This window comes from Phacochoerus africanus, chromosome 13, assembly GCF_016906955.1.
Source record: "Phacochoerus africanus isolate WHEZ1 chromosome 13, ROS_Pafr_v1, whole genome shotgun sequence".
Classification (NCBI taxonomy): Eukaryota; Metazoa; Chordata; class Mammalia; order Artiodactyla; family Suidae; genus Phacochoerus; species Phacochoerus africanus.
The window spans coordinates 68,886,230-68,907,444 of record NC_062556.1 but is presented as its reverse complement, the minus strand read 5'-3'; the positions used below and the strand labels follow the sequence as shown (position 1 = coordinate 68,907,444).

General features: G+C 48.5%; 2 protein-coding genes across 3 annotated transcripts in view; one reads left to right on the top strand and one right to left on the bottom strand.

The window, feature by feature from the left end:
• GGACT (gamma-glutamylamine cyclotransferase) overlaps positions 1 to 19,309 on the top strand; it is a 61,036-nt gene extending 41,727 nt beyond the window's left edge. The window contains exon 3 of the mRNA XM_047755938.1: positions 18,219 to 19,309. Within this exon, the coding sequence (XP_047611894.1) occupies positions 18,229 to 18,663 (435 nt within the window). The 5' untranslated portion in view covers positions 18,219 to 18,228 and the 3' untranslated portion in view covers positions 18,664 to 19,309. The remainder of the gene's footprint in view (positions 1 to 18,218) is intronic.
• Positions 19,310 to 20,562: 1,253 nt separating this feature from the next.
• PCCA (propionyl-CoA carboxylase subunit alpha) overlaps positions 20,563 to 21,215 on the bottom strand; it is a 363,296-nt gene continuing 362,643 nt past the window's right edge. For both annotated transcript variants that reach the window (XM_047756486.1, XM_047756487.1), the window contains one exon: positions 20,563 to 20,907. In XM_047756486.1, the coding sequence (XP_047612442.1) occupies positions 20,839 to 20,907 (69 nt within the window). In that variant the 3' untranslated portion in view covers positions 20,563 to 20,838. The remainder of the gene's footprint in view (positions 20,908 to 21,215) is intronic.

The window sequence follows — 21,215 nt, the reverse complement described above, 5'->3', positions numbered from 1 at the left end:
TTGGCAAGAGCAGACACCCTTGTTTTCTTTTTGATCTTAGTGGGAATTCTTTCAGCTTTTCACCATTGGGAATGATGTTAGCTGTGGGTTTGTCAGATATTGTCTTTATTATGTTGATGTAGGGTTCCTCCATGCCCACTATCTGAAGGGTTTTTTTCAGAAATGGATGTTAGATTTTGTTAAAAAAGCTTTTTCTGTATCTATTGAGATGATCATATGGTTTTTATCTTCAATTTGTTAATGTGGTATATCACTGATTGATTTGTGGATACTGAAAAATCCTTGCATCCCTGGGATAAATCCCACTCAATCATGGTGTATAATCCTTTTAATGTATTGCTGGATTCAGTACTAGCATTTTATTGAGGATTTTTGCATCTATGTTCATAAATGATATTGGCCTGTAATTTTCCCCTTTTCTGTGTGGTTTATTTGTCTAGTTATGGTATCAGGGTGATGGTGGCCTCAAAGAGTGAGTTCGGAAGAGTTTCAGAAAGATAGGTAAATGTTTGATAGAATTCACCCATGAAGCTGTCTGGTCCTGAACTTTGGTTTGTTGGAAGTTTGTTTTGGTTTTTTTTGGGGGGTTTTTTTTGTCTTTTTTTTTTTTAGGGCCACATCCCCGGCATATGGAGGTTCCCAGGCTCAAGGTCTAATCAGAGCTGTTGCCACCAGCCTATGCCACAGCCACAGCAACGCCAGATCCGAGCTACACACAGCTCGTGGCAATGCCGGATCCTTAACCCACTGAGCAAGGCCAGGGATCAAACCCACATCCTTATGGATACTAGTTAGGTTTGTTACCCCTGAGTCACAACAGGAACTCCAGATTTTTGTGTGTGTGTGTGTGTTTTTTTTTTTTTTTTTTTTTGAGGAAGGCCTGTATTGCTATGAACTTCCCTCTGAGAGCTGCTTTTGCAGCATCCCATAGATTTTGAATGGTTGTGTTTTCATTATTGCTTTGCTGAAGAAGGTATTTTTTCATTTCCTTTTTGATTTCCTCTTTGACCCACTGGCTTTTTGGTAGCATGTTGTTTAGTCTCCATGTAGCCAGTTTTTTCTCATTTCTTTTCCTGTGGTTGATTTCTAGTTTCATGCTATTGTGGTCAGAGAAGATGCCTGAAATAATTTCTATACTCCTAAATCTGTTGAGGTTAGTTATGTGCCCCAGTACGCGGCCAGTCCTAGAGAGTGTTCCCTGTGCACTTGGACATGCATATTGGAAAGAATGCATATTCTGTTTTTTTCAGATGCAGTGTCCCAAAAGTATTCATTAAGTCTAACTGTTCTATTGTGTCATTTAAGATCTATGTTGCGGGATCGGGAGCTTGGGCTTATCAGACACAACTTAGAATAGATTTACAAGGAGATCCTGCTGAGTAGCATTGAGAACTTTGTCTAGACACTCATGTTGCAGCAGAACAAAGGGTGGGGAAAAAAAATGTATTTGTAATGTATACATGTAAGGATAACTTGATCCCCTTGCTGTACAGTGGGAAAATTAAAAAAAAAAAAAAAAAAGATCTATGTTGCCTTACTGAATTTCTCTCTGGAGGATCTGTCCATTGATGTGAATGGGATATTAAAGTCTCCTACTATTATTGTATTCCAATCAGTTTCTCCTTTTATGTCTGCTAGTATTTGTTGTATGTATTTGGGTGCTCCAATTAGGGGCATATATATTGAGGAGTGTAATATCCTCTTCTTGAATTGATCCTTTTATCATTAAATAGTGTCTTTTTTTTTTTTTTTTTGGTCTTTTTGCCTTATCTAGGAGATAAGGCACATGGAGAGTCCCAGGGTAGGGGTCTAATTGGAGCTGTAACCACCGGCCTATGCCAGAGCCACAGCAACACAGGATCCGAGCCACATCTGCGACCTACACCACAGCTCACAGCAACTCTGGATCCTTAACTCACTGAGCAAGGCCAAGGATTGAACCCGCAACTTCATGGTTCCTAGTTGGATTCCTTGACCAATGTGCCACGGACAGGAACTCCAAATAGTGTCCTTCTTTGTCTTTCTTTATGGCCTTTGTTCAATAGTCAATTTTGTCTAATGGTGTTGCTACTCTAACTTTTCTGCCATTTCCATTTGCATGAAGTATCTTTTTCTACCCCCTCACTTTCAATTTATGTGTCCTTTGCCCAAAGGTGAGTCTCTCATAGACAGCATATTGTAAGCTCTTGATTTTTTTTTTTAATCCAGCCTGCCACTCTATGTCTTTTGACTGACATTTAAGGTAGATATTGATAAATATGTACTTATTGACATTTTAATCCTATTTTCCAGTTAATTCCATGTTTCTCCTTTTTCCTTTCTCTTTTTTTGTAGTATTTGTTGTAAAGCTGGTTTAGTGGTGCTGAATTCTCTTAGTTTTTGCTTGTCTTTTGTAAAACTTTGAATTTCTCCTCCTTCAAATATGAATGAGAGCCTTGCTGGTTAGAGTATTCTTGGTTGTAGTTTTCTTCCTTTCATCACTTTAAATGTATCATGCCACTCCCTTCTGGCCTGCAGCGTTTCTGCTGAAAAATCAGCTGATATCCTTATTGGGGTTCGTTTGTATGTTATTTTTTGCTTTTCCCTATCTCCTTTCAATATTTTGTCTTTAATTTTGGTCAGTTTGGTTTAACATGTGTCATGGGGTGTTCCTCCTTAGGTTTATCTTATATGGTACTCATTATGCTCCCTGGATTTGAGAGGTTTTAGGCTATTATCTCTTCAAGTATTTTCTCCAGCCTTTTCTCTCTCTTCTTCTGGCATCCCTATAATGTGAATGTTGGTGCATTTAAATTTGTCCCAGAGTTCTCTTCGACTCTCCTCATTTCTTTTCATTCTTTTTTCATTATTCTGTTTTCATCGGTGATTTCCACCAGTTGGTCTTCCACCTCGCTTATTCATTCTTCTGCCTCCTATATTCTGATACTGGTTCCTTCTAGTGAATTTTTAATATCAGTTACTGTGTTTCTCATCTCTACTTGTTTAATCTTGAAATCTTTTATTTCTTTGTTAAATGTTTCTTGTAATTGACCATCTTTGCCTCCAGTTTTTTTCAAATCTTGGATCATCTTTACTCTCATTACTCTAAAGTCTTTTTCATGTAGGTTGCTTGTTTCTAGTTCACTTATCTGTTTTTCTGGGGTTTTGGCTTGTTCCTTCATCTGGCACACACTTCTCTTTTTCACTTCGCACAGCTTTTTGTGAGGCTACAGGGTTGTAGCCTCTCTTGCTTTGGGTGTCTGCTCTCTTGTGGGTGAAGTTGTTAACAGCAGCTTGTGGCAGGCTTCCTGATGGGGAAACTGATGCCTGCCCTCTTGTAGGTGGAGCTGAGTCTCCTGCCTCTAGTGAGTAGGGCTTTGTCTCTGGGTGTGATTAGAGGTGGCTGTGTGCCTGGGAGGGCTTTAGGCAGCCTATTTGCTGATGGGGGGGGGGGCTCTGTTCCCACCCTGTTTTTTATTTGTCCTGAGGCTTCTCAGCCCTGATGGGGGCGGCAGATTTTTCCAAAATGGCAGCCTCGGGGGCGGCGGGGGAGCCGATACCAATGATTAGACTCTGAGACCTCCACCTCCAGTGTCCTGCCCCTACAATGAGCCACAGACACCCCCTGCTTTACCCAGCAGACCTTTTAAGACCCTCAGGTAGGTCTGACCCAGGTTCTTATGGAGTCTCTACTTTGCCCTGGGACCCAGTCCACATGGAATCCTGTGTGCACCCGCCGAGATCGGAGCCTCTGTTTCCCCCAGTCCTGTGGAGTGTCTGCGCTCAAGCCCCGCTGGCCTTCAACGCCAGATGCTCCAGAGGCTCCTTCAGTGCCAGGCCTCCAGGCCAGGGAAACTGACATGCGGTTTGAAATCTCAGCGGGAAAACCTCAGACTTTTTTTCTAATCTCTGGGTCGCCCACCTGGCAGGAATCAGATTGCTTATAATGCAAAAGTGCCCCTCCTGCCACCTCAGTGTGTGGCTTCTTGGTCTTTGTGTGCAGGACCTCTTTTTTCGTAGCTTCCAGTCTATTCTGTTGATGGTTGCTCAGCAGTTCGTTGTGGTTTTGGGGTTTTCATGGAGGAGGTGAGCTTGAGTCCTTCCACTCTGCTGTCTTGTCTCCGAATCCGAGCTCACCAGGGAGGAAGTTTATTGTTCTGGGCTCAGATGGCCCCAGTGGGCACTTCCTTTCCTGCCCCTCTCTGCACTCCTCTGTGCACCAGAAGTTTAGCTGGCCTGCCCTGCTGGCAGGCTTTGGGCCACCCCATTTTGCTTTGTTCACCCTGCATTCTTAGGGTGCAGTGGAGTTTGAGGCATGCACTAGATCCTCAGTGATACCTGCGAGGGCTTCAGTGTGTAGTCACTGACCAGGGCATCGCTGCACAGGCTCTTTTTAGCTTTTTATCCTTTGTGCTCCATCTAGTTTCACTCACTTCCAGGTGCATGTGCAGAGGCCTTGCAACCAACCCTTCAGACCAGGGTTCCTTGAGCCAAACAGCTCGGGCTGCGTGCTCAGGCACTGCACAGACACTTTGTAGAAGCTGATTCTGAAGGGGAATCTCAAAGGCCTGACTTCCGGAGCCCCATGGAAACAGAGTGCAGGTTGTTCCTGCTTTGTGGGTTTGGCAGTGCCCAGCAGCATTGGGGCCCTGTGCTGGTGGCTTCTGAGCAGTGGTCAGGGTTCCTTTTGTGGGTGTGGTGGCGTTCAGAGCTGTTGGGTTTGACGTCTTGTAGCTGTGTCTGGCCCACGGCACTGGCGGGGCCCCTGCCTGACTCACCTGTGGATCCTGGGCCCCTGGAGCTGAGCTCCTGTGGCGCACATCTCCCACCACCTGCTGTGGCCTTGCCCCCCTGGCCTGGGTGAGGTGAGGTAGCCCCGAGGTCGGTAGTGGCTTGGCTTTGACCTTTGATCCCTCTTGTTCCTCCAGAGCTATGAAACAGTACGTTAAATAGTGGGGCCTGGACCCAGGCCTCGCCAGTGGCCTCATCTGCATTTATAATTATTGACTCACTTTTGAGTAGCCCTGACTGCTAAAATGCTTATCTAGAGTTATTTAAATGGGTAATTTCTCTTCTTTCTAGGACAGATTCTTAGCAAACCCCCTAGAAGGGAATGGCTTTGTGTGACATCTTATGATTGTCCTTCTGTGCTGCTTCTAATGTAAATTTGAGTTGCATTCCCATTTCCCACCTAAGAAAGCAAAACTGTCAAAACCGTCTTAAGCATTTAAGCCTTAAAGTGTTCCTGAAAGACAAAACCTTTTAAAATAGCCCACTAATGGGTCGTCATTCCCTTTCCTGCATTGCTTTCTGGCCAAGTTGTCACCAAGAACGAGAAAAAAAAGGTCTTCTGGGGGCCTCCAGGTAGGTGGGAGCCCCCTGCCTCCGGCCAGCCTTGCGGGCCCTTCCCTGGCCCTGTGGAGAGCTGGGCTAGGGCCAGATGCCCACTCCTGGCTCTTCCTCTCTGATGGGGGCTTGCTCCAGGCAGCATAAACATGGTCTGAGCAACTGCCAGCAAGTGAGTTAGAAGCTGCTCTCTAGCAGGCTTGCAAAAAATATTCTAAAAGGCAAATCATTTGCCGCGTTCCTGGTGGCCAACTGTGTGAAGTCTGCTTAGTCAGCAGCCTGTGCGGACGGGCCCTGGGTGGGTAATGACAGCTGGTGAGGCCCGAGTCTTAGTCCCAGTCCCTGTCCCCCAGAGGTCCCTGTGCCCTCGGCCACACCTAGGGCTGCCTCCTTTCCAGGAGCCCAGTAACAGAAGTCTGTCTTGCTTCCTATGTTGGATTCCAGAAAATGAGTTAAAGGGAGGCCACTACAAATCCTTTTTTTTTTTTTTTTTTTTCACTTTAGGAACACATCTGCGACATAGGTTTCCAGGCTAGGAACTGACTAGCCTACACCACACCCTGGCAATGCCAGATCTGAGCCACGTCTGCGACCCACTCCACAGCTCACGGCAACACCAGATCCTTAACCCACTGAGTGGGTTCGTTATCACTGAGCCACAATGGGAACTCCCACAAATCCATTTTAGAAAGACTTTGGAAATACTCAGATGCTTGTGGAGATTCAAAATAAAAGATATGTTTTTGTTGTTGATTAGGGATTGTGAAGTATGTTGAACTCAGATAAAAATGTAAACTGCTAACTACAGACTGAGTGGCCTACAAACTGCCATCTTTCCATGATCTCAACTAACGTTTTCTTTTTTTTTGAGATTAGTTTTTTTTAATGTGTAATTTACAAACAAGGAAACGCACACATTACGTGCACAGATGGGAGACTCTGACAAATGCATAGGCCCACAGAGCTGCAGCCCTAACAGAAGCGCATTTCATCTCCCAGAAGGTGCCCCACCCCTACCTGCCGATCGGAATGCTGCCCTCAAGGTTGGTTTTGTAGGCTCTGTGAGGTTCATGGATGCTGCCCCTGGCCCTGCTCCCCAGGAGGCTAGGAGGCGGGGGCGGGAGGGACTGGCCCAGAGTCCTGGTCCAAGTCCAGCGCACGTGGCTCTCCTGGGCCTTGGCTCCATGGCTGCGCAGCTGAAGGCAGTGGTGGCCGAGCCGTGGGACTGAAGGTGGCTTCTCTAGACTGGCCTCCCGGGCAGTATCTGAACCTGTGGTTTTTGCGACAAAGAGAAATTGGGAGACAGGCTGAGAGATTCCAAACAGGCTGAAGGTCTGTGGGGCCTCCTTGGGAATGTGGAGCGAGGGAAACCCCTTGGTTTGCTGCAGCAAGTATTAAGTGCCGACTGCATACACTGAACTGTGCTGAGTGACATGGAAGATGTGAAATAGAGACAGACCCTGCCCTTGAGCTTGTGGTTTCAGGAAACAGTTGAGAGAGATGGATTCCAGGTAGGAGACAGTGCAGAGGGAAAATGCAGGGTCCCTTGCTTAGCAGGCTCTGAAGTGCCGAGGAGGCCCAAGGAGCAAGCCTTTTCCCTTCAGCCTCTCATTTTGTAATTCATTATTATTACATATTATTTTATTACTTATATTTTAATTATATATATAATTTTACTATTATTAAATTCTGGCATTGAGTTTATCATTTATCTCTATATTGTGCAACCTCAGTTTCAAGTTTAAATGCAAATACATAACTCATGTGGAATCACAGAAACGATAATATTTTGTAACTCGGGCATGCATATGTATCTTGTTTTTACCAGGACTGGAAACTGCTCAGAATTAGCTCAGCTGTACTTATTCCACTTCTTGACATGTGCTCACTCTGCCCACCTGTCTGCCCTTGGTGCCTGACGCTGGCAACTGGGAGGGCAGGGACCCTGCTGCTCCTCCGTAGCCCTCGACACCCTGTGTGTGGTCTGTGTGTGCGGTGGCCTGTACCGACACCGAGGAAGGAAGGCCAGGGCAGAGCTCCTTGCTTGTTGGCGTTGCCTGGAATGCGTTCAGAGCAGGTTCTGTTTGGAATGGAAAGGGGACCTCGCCCAGCTGACGGAGGTGCAGACACAGTAAGCTGCTTCATCCTCGCTCCGAGTCTCAGTGAATCCCACCCGCCGTGGGTCCCCTGAGGATTTGGAGCCCCTGGGGCACGGAGCGCGCTGGGAGAGGCTAGGCTGCACCTTCTCTGCGGGCGAGGACGCGCCAGCATCCCGTTAGCCTTGGCTCACTCGGGTCCAGGTAAGGGCATTAGCGGCTCCGGGACAGGGACCACTTGTGAGTGTGTGCTCCGCGCCCAGTCCAGGCCTCGGGGATGAGGTGGAAACGGGGGTGTGGGGCCTTCTCAGGCCCCTGCCCCTGGGGCCCCCCGGGGCCGGGCGTCGATCCTGCTGTGCGTCTGGGCGGGAGGCGGTGGGAGGAGCGTCTCCTTCCGGAGCCAGCAAGCCTCTGCGGGGCAAGGACGGCGGCGAGGCCGGGCGGGCTCATCTCTGCTCTGCATCCCGGCTGAGATGCGCAGCGAGGCAGGGAGCGAGCGGATCTCGCTCTGCGTGTTAACTTGAGAAGGTAAGGGAAGCCCCCCGCAGGGGCCACTCACAGTGAAAACGCCCTCAGCCCTACTCAGAGTGTCCCCTCTGACCCCCGGGGGGCTGGCAGGTGGAGCCGGCTTCCTGAACATTCCCAGAGTCCCCTCCTAACAGACGTCGGGGGCCGTCACATCTCCCTGTGGTCACCATGTGCTGTCGAGGTGGCAGCACAGTGGTCTTTAAAGTGGTGTGGCCTTAAAAGCTTTCTTCTCTTCACAGAATTGCTGTGGGGGGCAAAGTGTACAAACCTGCAGGACGGTCGCCCGGTAGCAGGCAGGGCTCCCTCTGGGCATCAGGACCCGCAAAGGCTCAGTCTGGGGGTGGCTGTGGGCACGGACCCCGAGCGCTTGACTTCAGAGGCACCACGGCCCTCCGGCCGCTGGTTAAGGTCAGGCGGCTGTTTTGCTGGGATGTCCGGCGGGCGGGGCCGCTCGAGCCCGGCTCCGGTGCAGAGGTCAAGGGCTTCGTTTCTTCACCTGTTTCCTGCAGCCCTGGAAACTTCTCAAGGATGGATGTGTAGCTATGGCAGACCCTCAGGAAAAAGTAACGCCTCGGTGGGCAGGGAGGGGGGGGGGTCTCTGTAACATAAGGAAAGCGCCCCCCAACTCCCCCTCCCCGGGAGAGACACGTGTGCTGCTCGAGTCCTCCGCCCGAGGCCAGTCCTGTGCCCCCGCCATGTGAGACCATGGCAGCTCGGCCTTGCTGCAGCTGCTCCTTGGCCGTGCCAGCCAGCGTGGCCTTGGCGGGCCTTTGATGCACGATATTGGATGACAGAAGCTAATTATCCGGCAAACGGGGACGGAGGTGAGGGCTGCCCCACGCTTCTGATCCTGCAGCAGCTCGGCTTCTGGCCAGGGGTGAGTGGTGACCCCAGAGCCAGCCACTCGGCCTGTCTTTTCTAGCACAGTCTAAACCCGACACGAGGCTGGTTTGTGACTCGGAGAAAACAGTAAAATCTGACTTCGTTCAAACTATCTGACATTTCCTTGTATCGTTAAATGTTAATACAAGACGAATACTGCTGGAGACATGTCTTTTTTAAAGGTTGGTTTCATGTGAGAAGCAGGTGTCCATTTAAATCCCTCTGCAAATTAGTTTAAGAAGAGCGAAACAGCAGCCCGTTTCTCTTTGGTTCACCCGGTGTGTGTGTGTGTGTGTGTTGAAATTCGGCCCCGGCACGTGCTGTCCTTCTACTTTGTCAGCCATCATGTTACTCTTAAACGCAATCCTGCCTTTTACACTCTTGCCACCAGGTGGCCAAGAAGAAATATTAAGCAGGAAAAACCCAACAGTTACGTGAGGGACTCATAATTACTTTGAATTTCTGCTGCAGCGATGAAATATGAAGCTCTGGACGGACTGTGTTTGAGTCAGCAAAGTGCTGACAAAGTGACAGAGGCATTTCAAGCAGCGCCAGGCCAGATGGACATTTCCATGCGTGTTTTTGTTTTCTTAAATATTGACAATGTTAAACTAACCACATTTTGCTGAAGTGAAACTTTTGAGATGCTCTCTGAGCCCGTTGCACCTCTGTGCCAACCCTGGAGTTGGCATTGCTGGGTCTGGGACAAGGGCTTGGCTTTGGGGCTTTCGGTTCCCAAGGGGGACGGTGACTGTGTCCTGACCACAGCAGGGCCTCCCGATCAGGAGAGCTGTTTGCAGAGACACTGCTGAAGTTTACTTAGAAGCAGTCCTAAAACCCAGAAGTCAGATGCGCCAAACTGAATGATAACATCTCGTCTGTCTCGCTCGCTGTTTCTTTATATCAACGGTAAGATACTGTGGGGACAGTGACATACCCGGGCGGAAACGCCGTAGGCTCCTCTCCACGGAGTACATCGGTCGGGGGACAGACAGGACCCGAGGGCAGGAACCCACCCCGACCTGGGCGGCGACGGCACCTCGAGCCGGCGGCTCTCGGCCCGTGAGCGCCAAGGCCCACGAGGTCTGCAGGTTGCAGTTTGCCCTTCGGTTCTCTCATGTATTAACTTTGACAAGTAACCTCCTGGTTGAACATGATTTTACCCGCACTTCATTTTTCTGATTCAAAGGCAACACGAGCGCCTTAATCCTCTAATGGGAATTAATTGCTTGTTGCAGCGCTTAAGGCTGATCCTTCTCAGTCCCCATGGGGATGAGGCTCTTCCTGAAGCGTCTGAGAGTTTGTTGTTCAGAACACAATCAGGTAATGGTTTTCTCATGAAAGGAGCCAGAAAAGCAGAATATTAATTGTCTTTTTAGTGCATAAGTCTCAAACTGATATTATAAAGGGTAGATTTAAGTAGATAAAGTGTAGAAAACTATAATGTGGTCATTCCAGCCGGCTGTATTATTTCCTAGAAAAGAAGTTTAAACTTTTTATTGCCAAGTTTTCTTTTATGAAAACAAGCTATCATCTTCTGCAGAAGAAAGTGACTGATTTTCTGCAGAGTAGGAATCCACACCCCGTGGCCTAACCGTGATCATTTCTATGGAATGTCACCTTCCCAGGTGTTCGCCTTGACTCATAAATCGACACCACAACTAATGCTTGACATGCTGTTCCCTGCAAGGGCTGGTCTCACCATTGGTGTCCTAGAACAGGCCTGCCTGGGAGCATCGCCTCAGCAGAGCTGGAACCCCTCTGGAAGAGCCCAAGGGCTCCCTACAGCTGTTGCCATGCATTCATTGAACCGAGTGCGTGCATCTTAGCCAAGCCTTCAGCCAGTGCCATGGAAGGAACTGCATGGCAGGAGGAGCACAGGGTGGAAGGCATGGCAATCACGAGCCTCCACGGCCGTGTCCCCTTCGGCCGTGGCAGCGCCACCCTCTCCTAGCCTCGCCCAGGGGTGTGTGCATCAGGAGGGCCCAGTCTGTTTCTGGTGTGAAATGAGTCCCAGGCATATTCAGAGTTAGCCCACAGTCAGGCCTGAGAGGATGTGGCCCATGCAAATAGACTTTTCACAGGTTCTGTTGGCTGTGACCTCAGAGCAGCCCTGGGAAGTCAGCAGAATGATAGACAAGGTACAGGAGCAGAGGGCGATAAGGAACTTGAAAAAACCAAATGAAATCCAAAGCTAGGAGAGGAAGGAAATAATGATTAGAGCAGAGATGACCAACAGAGAAAATCAACAAAATCGAAAAACTTTTTCCTGGATTAACAGAAAAAATACAAATAACTAAAATCAGAAAGAAAAGCAAGAAAATCAAAACTAGAATGAGGTATCACCTCACACAGGTCAGCATGGCCATCGTCAAAAACCCTACAAGCAATAAATGCTGGAGAGGGTGTGGAGAAGAGGGACGCCTCCCACACTGTTGGTGGGAATGTAAGCTGCTGCAACCAGTGTGGAGAACAGGGGGAGGGTTCCTTAAACGACTAAATAGAGAACTAGCCCATGATCCAGCAAGACCTCCCCCGGACATATATCTGAAGGCAACCATAATTCGAAAAGATACATGCACCCCAATGTTCACTGCAGCACTATTTGTAATAGCCAAGACATGGAAGCAACCTAAATGCCCATCAACAGAGGACTGGACAAAGTAGATGGTGGTACATATACATAGTGGAATATGACTCAGCCATAAAAAAGAATGAAATAATGCCATTTGCAGTAACATGGATGGGCCTAGAAATTAGCATGCTAAATGAAATACTATAGGAGATCACTGACTCGAACAAAAGATAATACAAAAGAACTTAGAAAACAAACAGACTCAAAGATTTTTAAAACCAAATTCATGGTTACCAAGGGGGAAATGTGGGGCAGGAGGGATAAACTAGGGGGCTGGGACTGACAACATACACACTATTGTATATAAAATAGGTGACAAGGTACTTACTGCATAGCACAGGGTAATTTACTCAATGCTGTGTAATAACCTACATGGAAGAAGAATCTGAAAAGGAATGGGTATATGTATACCTGAATTACTTTGCTGTATACCTGACACTAACACAACTTTTTAAGTCAACTATACTCCAATAAAATTTATTTTAAAAAAGAAAAGAACATTACAACCCATTTTAAAGAAATAAAAAGGATTATAAGAGTATACCATGAACAATTATATGGCAACAAACTGGTAACCTAAATGAAATGGATAAATTCCTAGAAAACACACACCTTACTAAGATTTAATCATGACAAAATAGAAAAGGTGAACAGACCTTTAACTAGGAAGGAGATTGACTCCTCAATCAAAAGCCTCCCTACACTGAAATTCCCAGAACCAGACAGCTTCACTAGTGAATTCTACCAAACATGTAAAAAGAATCCACACCCATCCGCCTCAGACTTTTCCCCAGAATCAAAGAGGAGGGAAATTTCTAGACTCATTCAGTGAGGCCATCACTACCCTGACAAACCAAAGCCAGAAAAAGACACTGTAAGAAAACTATAGACTAATACCCCTGAGGAAGACTGATGCAGAAATGCTAAGCAGAATCCTAGCAAACAGAATTCAACACACTGAAAGGATCATATACCATGACCAAGTGAGATCTATGCTTGGAATATAAGGATGCTTCAACATATGGAACTCAGTCAATGTAGTATATATACTCTTCTGACAGAGTGAATAAAACACCATCATCTCACTTGATACAGGAAAGCATTTGACAGGAGTCACCACTACATTATGATAAAAACTCTTAAACTAGGGCTAGAAAGCAACTACCTCAGCCTTGTAAAAGCCTTATATGACAAGCCCATGGCTAACACCACTTTCAGTGGTGAAAGAGCATTTCTGCTAAGATCTGATCAGGAACATGACAAGGATGTTGGCTTTTACCCCTGTAATTCAACAAAGCACTCAAAGTCATCCCTGGAACAGCCAGGCAAGAAAAAGTAATAAAAGATACTGAGATCAGAAGGAAAGAAGTAGAATTCTCTCTGTTCACATGATCTTATGTAGAAAACCCTCACAATTCCACAAGAAAACTATGAAAGCTAGTAAATGAATTCACAGTTGCAGGATATAAAATCAGTTTCACTTCGGTGCAGTAACAATGAACAATCCAAAAAAAATTTTTAACAATTCCACTTACAGTAACATCAAAAAGAATAAAATAGAAATAAAGGTAACCATAGAGGTGAAAAACTTGTATACTGAAAACTATGAAACTTGCTGAAAGAAATTAAATAATGGAAAGATAGCTGAAGTCTATAGATTGGAAGACTTAATATTATTAAAATATCAATACTACCTCAAGCAATCTATAGATTTAATACAATTCTTGTTAGAATTCCAATAGTGGGTTTTTTGTTTTGTTTTTAAAGAAATAGAAAAATCCATCCTGAAATTCACATGGCATTTCAAGGGACCCCAAATAAAAGGAAGGCAATCTTGAGAAAGAAAAACAAAGATGGAGTTCTCATACTTCCTGATTTCAAAACATACTGCAAAGCTATAGCAATCAAAACAGTATGGTATTGACATTAGGACAGATATGTAGACCAGTGGAACACAATAGAAAACCCGGAAGTAAATCCTTGGATGTATGGCCGAATGATTTTTGACAAAGGTGAGAAGACCAATGGGGAAAAGATAGTTTTTTCAATAATTGGAAAATCATATCCATAGGCAAAAGAATGAAATTGGGCCCTGCTTTATGCCATATACAGATATTAAGTCAAAATGGATAAACGAGCTAAACATGAAAGCTAAATTATAAAACTCTTAGGAGACGACACAGGGCAAAGGCTTCATGACTGAGCTTGCTAAGGATTGTTTGGATGTGACATAAAAATTTAAAACTTCTGTGCATCAAAAAACACAACAGTAAAAAAGCAACCTATGAAATGGGAGAAAATATTTGCAAGTCATATCTCTAATAAGAGGTTAATATCCAGAAAATATAGAGAATTGCTTGAACTCAGCAATTAAACAATCTAATTAAAAAACAAAAAGCCATGAGAACCTGCTGTATGGCACAGGGAGCTATACCTAGTCCCTTGTGATGGAACATGATGGAGGATAATGTGAGAAAAAGAATATATAGATATGTATGACTGGGTCACGTTGCTGTACAGCAGGAATTGAGAGAACATTGTAAATCAACTATAATAGAAAAAATAATCTTAAAAATCAAGAACAGGAGTTCCCGTCGTGGCACAGTGGTTAACGAGTCCAACTAGGAACCATGAGGTTGCGGGTTTGATCCCTGCCCTTGCTCAGTGGGTTAAGGATCCGGCGTTGCCATGAGCTGTGGTGCAGGTTGCAGACGAGGCTCGGATCCCGCGTTGCTGTGGGTCTGGTGTAGGCCGGTGGCTACAGCTCCAATTCGACCCCTAGCCTGGGAACCTCCATATGCCGCGGGAGCGGCCCAAGAAATGGCAAAAAGACAAAAAAAAATCAAAAACAGGCAAAGGACTTGGAGACATTTCCCCAAAGAAGATAGACAATGGCCCACACATGAAAAGATGCACAACATCACTAATCCTTTCAGAGATGCGAGTTAGGACCCGCACTGAAACACCAGCTCACAGCCTTCAGGGCGGCCTCTGCGCTGTCAGAAGGAGAAAAGAATAGGCATGGTGGGATCGGAGGGCGCCTGGCCACAGCAGGTGGGCGTGTAAAAGGGTGCAGCTGCTACGGAAAACAACCCGGTTCCCTCAGAAAAAGTAATGCGTAGGTAGACTCCCCGTACGACCTGGCAAGCTCGTTTCTGGGTATATATCCAAGAGAATTGAGAGCAGGGGTTTGAAGAGAGAACCGTGCCACCACGTTTATGGCAGCAGTATTTGCAATAGCCAAGAGGTGGAAGCAACCCAAGTGCCCACTGACGCTGGATGCATAAAGTGTGGCAGATGCAAGTGGTGGTGTATTATTTAGCCCTAAATAGTTTAGGGAGGAGATTCTAACATGCGCTGCGATGTGGATGCACTTTGAGAACATTACGCTCAGTGAAATGAGCCAGCCACAGAGAGACAGACACTGTTCGGTCTCACCTATATGAGGTCCTAGGGTATCAAGACTTAAAGAAACAAAAAGCAGCCTGGGGCTGCCAGGAGGGGGCGTGGGCAGTTCCTGCTGAGTGGCACCGAGTTTCAGTTTTGCAAGAGAAGTTCTAGAGAAGCATTCGAGTGATGGCTGCACACCCATACAAAAGCACGCAACACAACGGAACTGAACAATGGCACATTTCACACTCTGGGTATTTTATAAATTTTTTTTAAATCCGACAATACACGAATTACTTCTCTATTTTTTTAAAAATCAAATTATGTTGGGGAAAAAAAAAAGAATACAGGGAGTTAGGGTCCTTACAGCCTACCACTGCCACTTTCAGCCAGGATTCCTGAGTCATCTGAAGAAAAGCTCTTAAACATACACTAAAAGAGAAGCGAGGAAATGAGGAAAAGAGGCCACACGGGGAAAGATAAATACTTTAAAAACCCTCCAGATTCATGGTAACGCACATCTTCCCAGAGAGGAGAGACGGAATTAGGCTGTGAAAGCGCAGGATGCTGACAAAATGCGGGAACAAGACAAAGACCTGGGAAGGTATATGATGGCAAAAGTCTTTTTAAAAATAATAGAAGAATTGGAAGGTAAACTCTAAAGAGCAAATTGTGAAATTAATGCAGGATATGCAGCATCTGAGTTCCGGAGACCGGGAGGAGGAGAGGAAGAGAGCTCCCCACGACCCTGGGTGATAGCGAATGAAAAAACCCACCAGAAGATGCCTCATTAGAGAACCTCAGAATCCAAGGCAGAAAAGAACCCTAGGAGCCCTCGGAGAGAGGAGCTGGAGTCCTGCACAAAGGCTGCTGGGGCCCAGTGGCCCTGGATGGCTCAGCATGAACTGGGGGCATCAAAAGACCAAGAAGAAATGCCTTTAAAGTTCTGAAGGAAATTATTTCTGGACTTCTCTACCCAGCTACACATTAATCAAGGCTAGGAAAGAATAAGCTCCCATAAGATGAGGGAGTTAACCAAGAAGGGGCCGTGGGACCCAGGGTCGGGGCTGCAGGAGGAGCTCAGCCGCCCCCCCTCCCTGGGGCGGGGGAGGGGAAGGGCCCTCGGACCCAGGCTGGAGCCGGAGGGGAGCTGGGAGCGACGGGGGGCCAGGGCTGAGAGGAGCCGGACGGTGCTTTGAGAAAACATGAGGCCACAGGGCTGTCAGAGAAACTTGAGCAAAGAGGAAAAAAGCTGAAGCAAGTTTTAACTCCAAGAGAAACAACAAGTTGTCCAAGGAAGGAGATTAATCACAGTACACTCTGTGCCTTATCTGAGAACAGTGTTGACATAGTTCTAATGCTAAACTCAATATGGGTTTAACCAAAAACTGGGGGGCGGGGAGGCAGACCCTGGGCTCCTAGAGCAGGAACAGGCAACGCAGCCTTACCCAGGGTGCAGGACCGGCAGGGGACTGACTCCCGCGCCGTCTCGTCTCGGAGAGCCTCCGAAGCAGGTGGCTTCCTCTGCTTCCTCTGACAGTCCAGGCAGACGAGGCACAGAGAGGTTGAGTGGTTTGTCTGAAGTCACACAGTAAGTGGCAGCACCGGGACATCAGCCCAGGCACGTTGGTTCTGAAGTCTGGGCGCAGCTGCTTGGGGGCAGGAAGGCAAGACCGTGTAAAACAGGAGGCAGTGCTGCCACCGGCAGTGTGGAGATAAATGCCAGACCACGAGGGCAGAAGCTTCCGTGCGTCTCGTCAAGGGAGCAGGAATGGGTAGGGATTTATTTTTCTTGAAGTTGTTGGAGGGCAGTTGCCTGGTGGACTAGTGGTTAGGACTCAGCACGTTCACTGCCACGGCCTGGGTCCGCTATCTGGTTCCCTCTTGACTTTTACTGTATGGACACACGTTACCATAAAACTCGAACCAAAGGAGGGGAGCAGAGCATCAGTGATGAGGCGCGTGGGCCTCCAGTTTCGGCTGGTTTTGCGGGGCTCTGCGACCTTCGTCCTCACCCGCCCGAGCTGCGGCCTCGAAGGGCCGCGTGGCTTCCCAGGTCTCTCCATGCTTCACGTTCTGGCAGCGACCGGGGCGGGCGGTGATTGAGAGCGCAGACCGGGCACTGAGGACTGAGCAGCGGGCGCATCCAGATCCAGCTGGAAGAGGTGTGAACACGCGCTCCTGTGTGTGTGTTTGGGGGGAAAGGCGGGGCTGGCTGGTCTCCGATCCAGACCGGCCACCAGCATCCTGTGGGGGGTTCGGGTCCCCTAGGCCCACCTTGCTCTCTGGATGCCCCCTCCCCCCATCTCCACCCTCCCAGGCACCCGCCCCATCCCCCAGCGGCAGCCTTGCCTCTTGGTTGTGCGTCCTCGGTGGCATCAGTCACGCCCAGCACCCCAGGGCGTGTGCCTGGCCAGAGCTAAGCCCTGCGGATGGCCTGTAACCCCCCCCATCCCTGAGCTCCTGACGTTCCACAGGCTCTTGGCCGAGACAAGGCAGCAGCCGTGCTGGTCTCGGGGGCTGCCCATCCAGATGCCCTAAAGGGGTGGGGCAGGGCGAGGCACAGCCCCCCAGACTGTAAGTAAGGCCCTGTGAGTTAGGGGTGACCCCTTCAAGCGAGGGCCCCTTGGCCAGGCGACTTGGCAAAGAGGGTGGCAGAGCCCTCTGGGCACAGCAGGGCCGGCCCCGCCGTGTCTGACAGGCCCGGGGCAGCGAGATGCCAGGCTGGAGGAGGGGCCCAGCTGTTGAACTTTCCAGTTCTGTTTGAGTCACTCTTAAATCACCTTGGTCCCTTAGGTAACCATCTGTGTCCCAGACCCAGGGGAGAGGTAGATACTTACCTTCTGGCGGGAGCCAAGGTCGCTGTGCTGAGTCACAGTCACAGGGCGGCGTCATTATCCTCAGGGACCTTGAAGAAGAAACAGTGAAAGGTGCAGTCGAGGTTTCGCCAGGTCGTGCGGGACCAGAATGGAAGTGAGTTCTGAGCCGGGAGTGCTCTGTGGTAGCGGATTCCCGGTGATGGTGTGTGTGTGTGTCCATGTGTATGCGTGTTGTATATACATATGGACGATCCTATTTGCTTATCACTATTTCTGTTTTTCTAAATATTTATCACTTAAAGCCCTTTTAAAAAGACTGAGAATGAACTGCTCTGCAAAACCCCAGGTCTGCAGGGCTTGATGCCAGGCCTGGATGTGGCATCCGACAGGCGTGTTCTCAAACGGAGCCCTCTTCCGGAGAAATGTCTGGAAAGGGGGTTGGTCGGGCTTAGCGGGCTCTGGGGCGGGGGTGGGGGGCGCCCTCGGAGCTTCCCACGGGGTCGGGGCGCGAGACACCTGACGGCCTTGGTTTCTGTTCCGCAGCGGCGGCCGCATGGCCCACGTGTTCGTGTACGGGACCCTGAAGACGGGCCAGCCCAACCACCGGGTGCTGCTGGACGGCGCCCACGGGCGCGCCACCCTCCGGGGCCGGGCCCGCACGCTGGAGCCGTACCCGCTGGTGATCGCGGGGGAGCACAACATCCCGTGGCTGCTGCAGCTGCCAGGGCACGGCCGCTGCGTGGCCGGGGAGGTCTATGCCGTGGACGAGCAGATGCTGCGCTTCCTGGATGAGTTCGAAGGCTGCCCGGACATGTACCAGCGCACCCTGCTGACGGTCGCCGTGGAGGGGCCGGCCGGCGGGACCGTGCAGTGCTTCGCGTACAGCACGGCCACCTACCCGCCCGAATGGCTCCAGCTCCCGCACCTCGATGATTACGACTCGCAGGGGGAGCACGGGCTGCGCTACAACCCGCGGGAAAGCAGATGAGAAGTGCAGGGGTTCAGTAGCAGGGGACCCAGAGCCCGACGGTTACAGACCTCGGCGGGGCTGCAACTCAGTGCCAAAGCCCCCTAACGCCCTTTGAAACATTTGCAAAACTCTTACCTGTTCGTGGGGCGGGGGTGGTGGTGGATCTTTTGCAATGGCAGCCGATTTCCCAAATAATTTTGATTGATATATTGATAAGATTGTTTCCTGAAATCTGTCTGGCTCCTGCTGCTTGATTGCTTGCTGTTTAAAGAGCATCATGGGCTTGAATGTACCCGATGAAAAAAATTCAGGATTTTAATTCTCCTGACATTTTGAAAACTCATGTTATCGTGCTTTTCTTAACGTGTTTTTTCCTGCTTTGCTTTAATCTGAAGATAACATTTAAAGTGAATGTAAGACTTTGTGTGGCAGCTAGATTTCAGCAGCCCTGCTGTATTGATTCAGACCCGTAGCCCTGAGAAAAAAATTTTAAAAGCTGATTTTAGATGTCTCGGTGTAATAAAAGAACCTCACAACCTGCTGTACTGTCTTCTAGAGTCGTTTTGAGTATTACACTACTCTTCATAATTGTCAGATCACCTTTCTGCAGATTATTCAAGATGATCATTTAAAATAAAACCAGATGTTGTAGAAAATTAAAATATTGGTGCTGTCGTTGGTCCTCTTTTTGAGTCTACTTATTTGGTAGAGGATTCTTTTCTTTTTTTGCCTTTTGTCTTTTTAGGGCCGCGCCCACGGCATATGGAGCTTCCCAGGCTAGGGGTCTAATCGGAGCTGTAGCCGCCAGCCTCCACACACCATAGCCACAGCCGACCCGGGCCGTGTCTGCGACCTACACTACAGCTCACGGCAACGCTGGATCCTTAAGCCAGTGGGCAAGGCCAGGAACTGAACACGCAACCTCATGGTTCCTAGTCAGAATCGTTTCCACTGCGCTACAATCAGAACTCTATGGTAGAGGGTTCTTTTCATTCTAATCTGGCAAAATAACAAGCACCCCCCGTGCTGGCAGAGCAGCCGATGACCCTTTTTCAGACAGAGGCTCGGGGAGCCCAGTGCCAGGCGCTCTCCCTGCTCCCAGGGAGCGGCATTTGGGGGTGGGCCTTTCAAAGAAGAACCAACACATTAGTAATTTGTTCTTCAGGCCTGACAGAAAGCTTAGTTTCCAGATACAAACAGCACTTAAAATAATTTTAGCAAAGCACCAAGTACCAATTACTACCCACCTCCATCTGATAATCTGTCAGCGTAGATTCCAACCAGCGCACGACTTGGCCTCTGCTTACTTACCAGCCAAATACAAGATGTATTCTAAGAATTTCAGAACCAAATGAAAATGCAGCTGCTGATCCTGAGTAACCTCGTCTCCGTCGGGGGAGCTCACTTACTCTTCAGCTTAATGGTAGACTCTGATCACTAACTGCATCTGGCACAAAAACAGGATTGTTATTTTTAGGCGTTTTCTTAACTGGAAACTCGCTTCACAGAAACCCAGAAAGGCGAGGATGGGTATCAGCTGATGAGCTGTGGCGGCCCCACCCGCCGCTGCTGGGCCAAGGGAGCCCTGAGTGGTGCCCGCTCCAAGGCCCTGGGATGGGGACCCAAGGACTCACCGTCAGAGCTGCAGAGGTGGGGTTTCCAAAACCAGCATCTGCGCTGTACGGGCTCCAGGAGCTTACGAACAAGTGCAGGCGGAGTTAGGTCCTCAAGCAGGATGGGGCAGGAATCAGATTATAAGGAGGCAAATGCGAACTTAGTGAAACCGAAAGCAAAGAACTGGGATTTATATAAAATTCTTAAAAGGATCCCAACAAAATGCTAGTATTCAAAGTCTACTGGCACAGCCCATAGCCTCTTATGTACATTGTCTTCATTCAAAAAAAGGGCAAACTAATATTTAGACAAATGCTCAGTTTTATTGATTTAATTTTGACACTAGGAAATCTCACAGCAGAAGTACAAATCATATGTACAAGTATTTATATCAATAAAAATTTCCGTTGGTGATTTTTTTGGCAGAACGTTGGTTTTGACTATATGTGGAATAAATATGGCCGTGTAAAATCTGCTGCACGGGGCGTCGCTGCGGAACGCCTGGATAAATCGAGTGTGAAAGAATTCTAATACAAATGGCTAATTAAATGGGGTGATGACGGAAAGGCTATAAATACTTCATTCCAGTTCCACAAGCAGATCGCCTTCTCCAACTGTGTCTCCAGCTTTACAATGCACCGATTTCACCTTGAGTTAAACAGAGAGGGGAGAGTAAAAATTACTGCCTAGACTAGGAAGCAGCAACCTCAGCATCCTTGCCCAGCCGGAACACTGGGCTGGAGGGCGCCCGTCAGAGGGGACTGGCGGCTCCGACATGAGCTTGGGGTGGGCTGTGGCCCGCTCCCTTCCCCTCTCCTCTGCAGAGCAGAGGGTCTGCGTACTGTGAATGGGAGGAAAACTGGTCTCTCGGAGGAAGAACCGCCGGATGCAGGCTCTCAGGGCTGCTCCCCTGGGCTCTGTGGGGGCGGATGCACCGAGGGACTCCAGCTGACCAG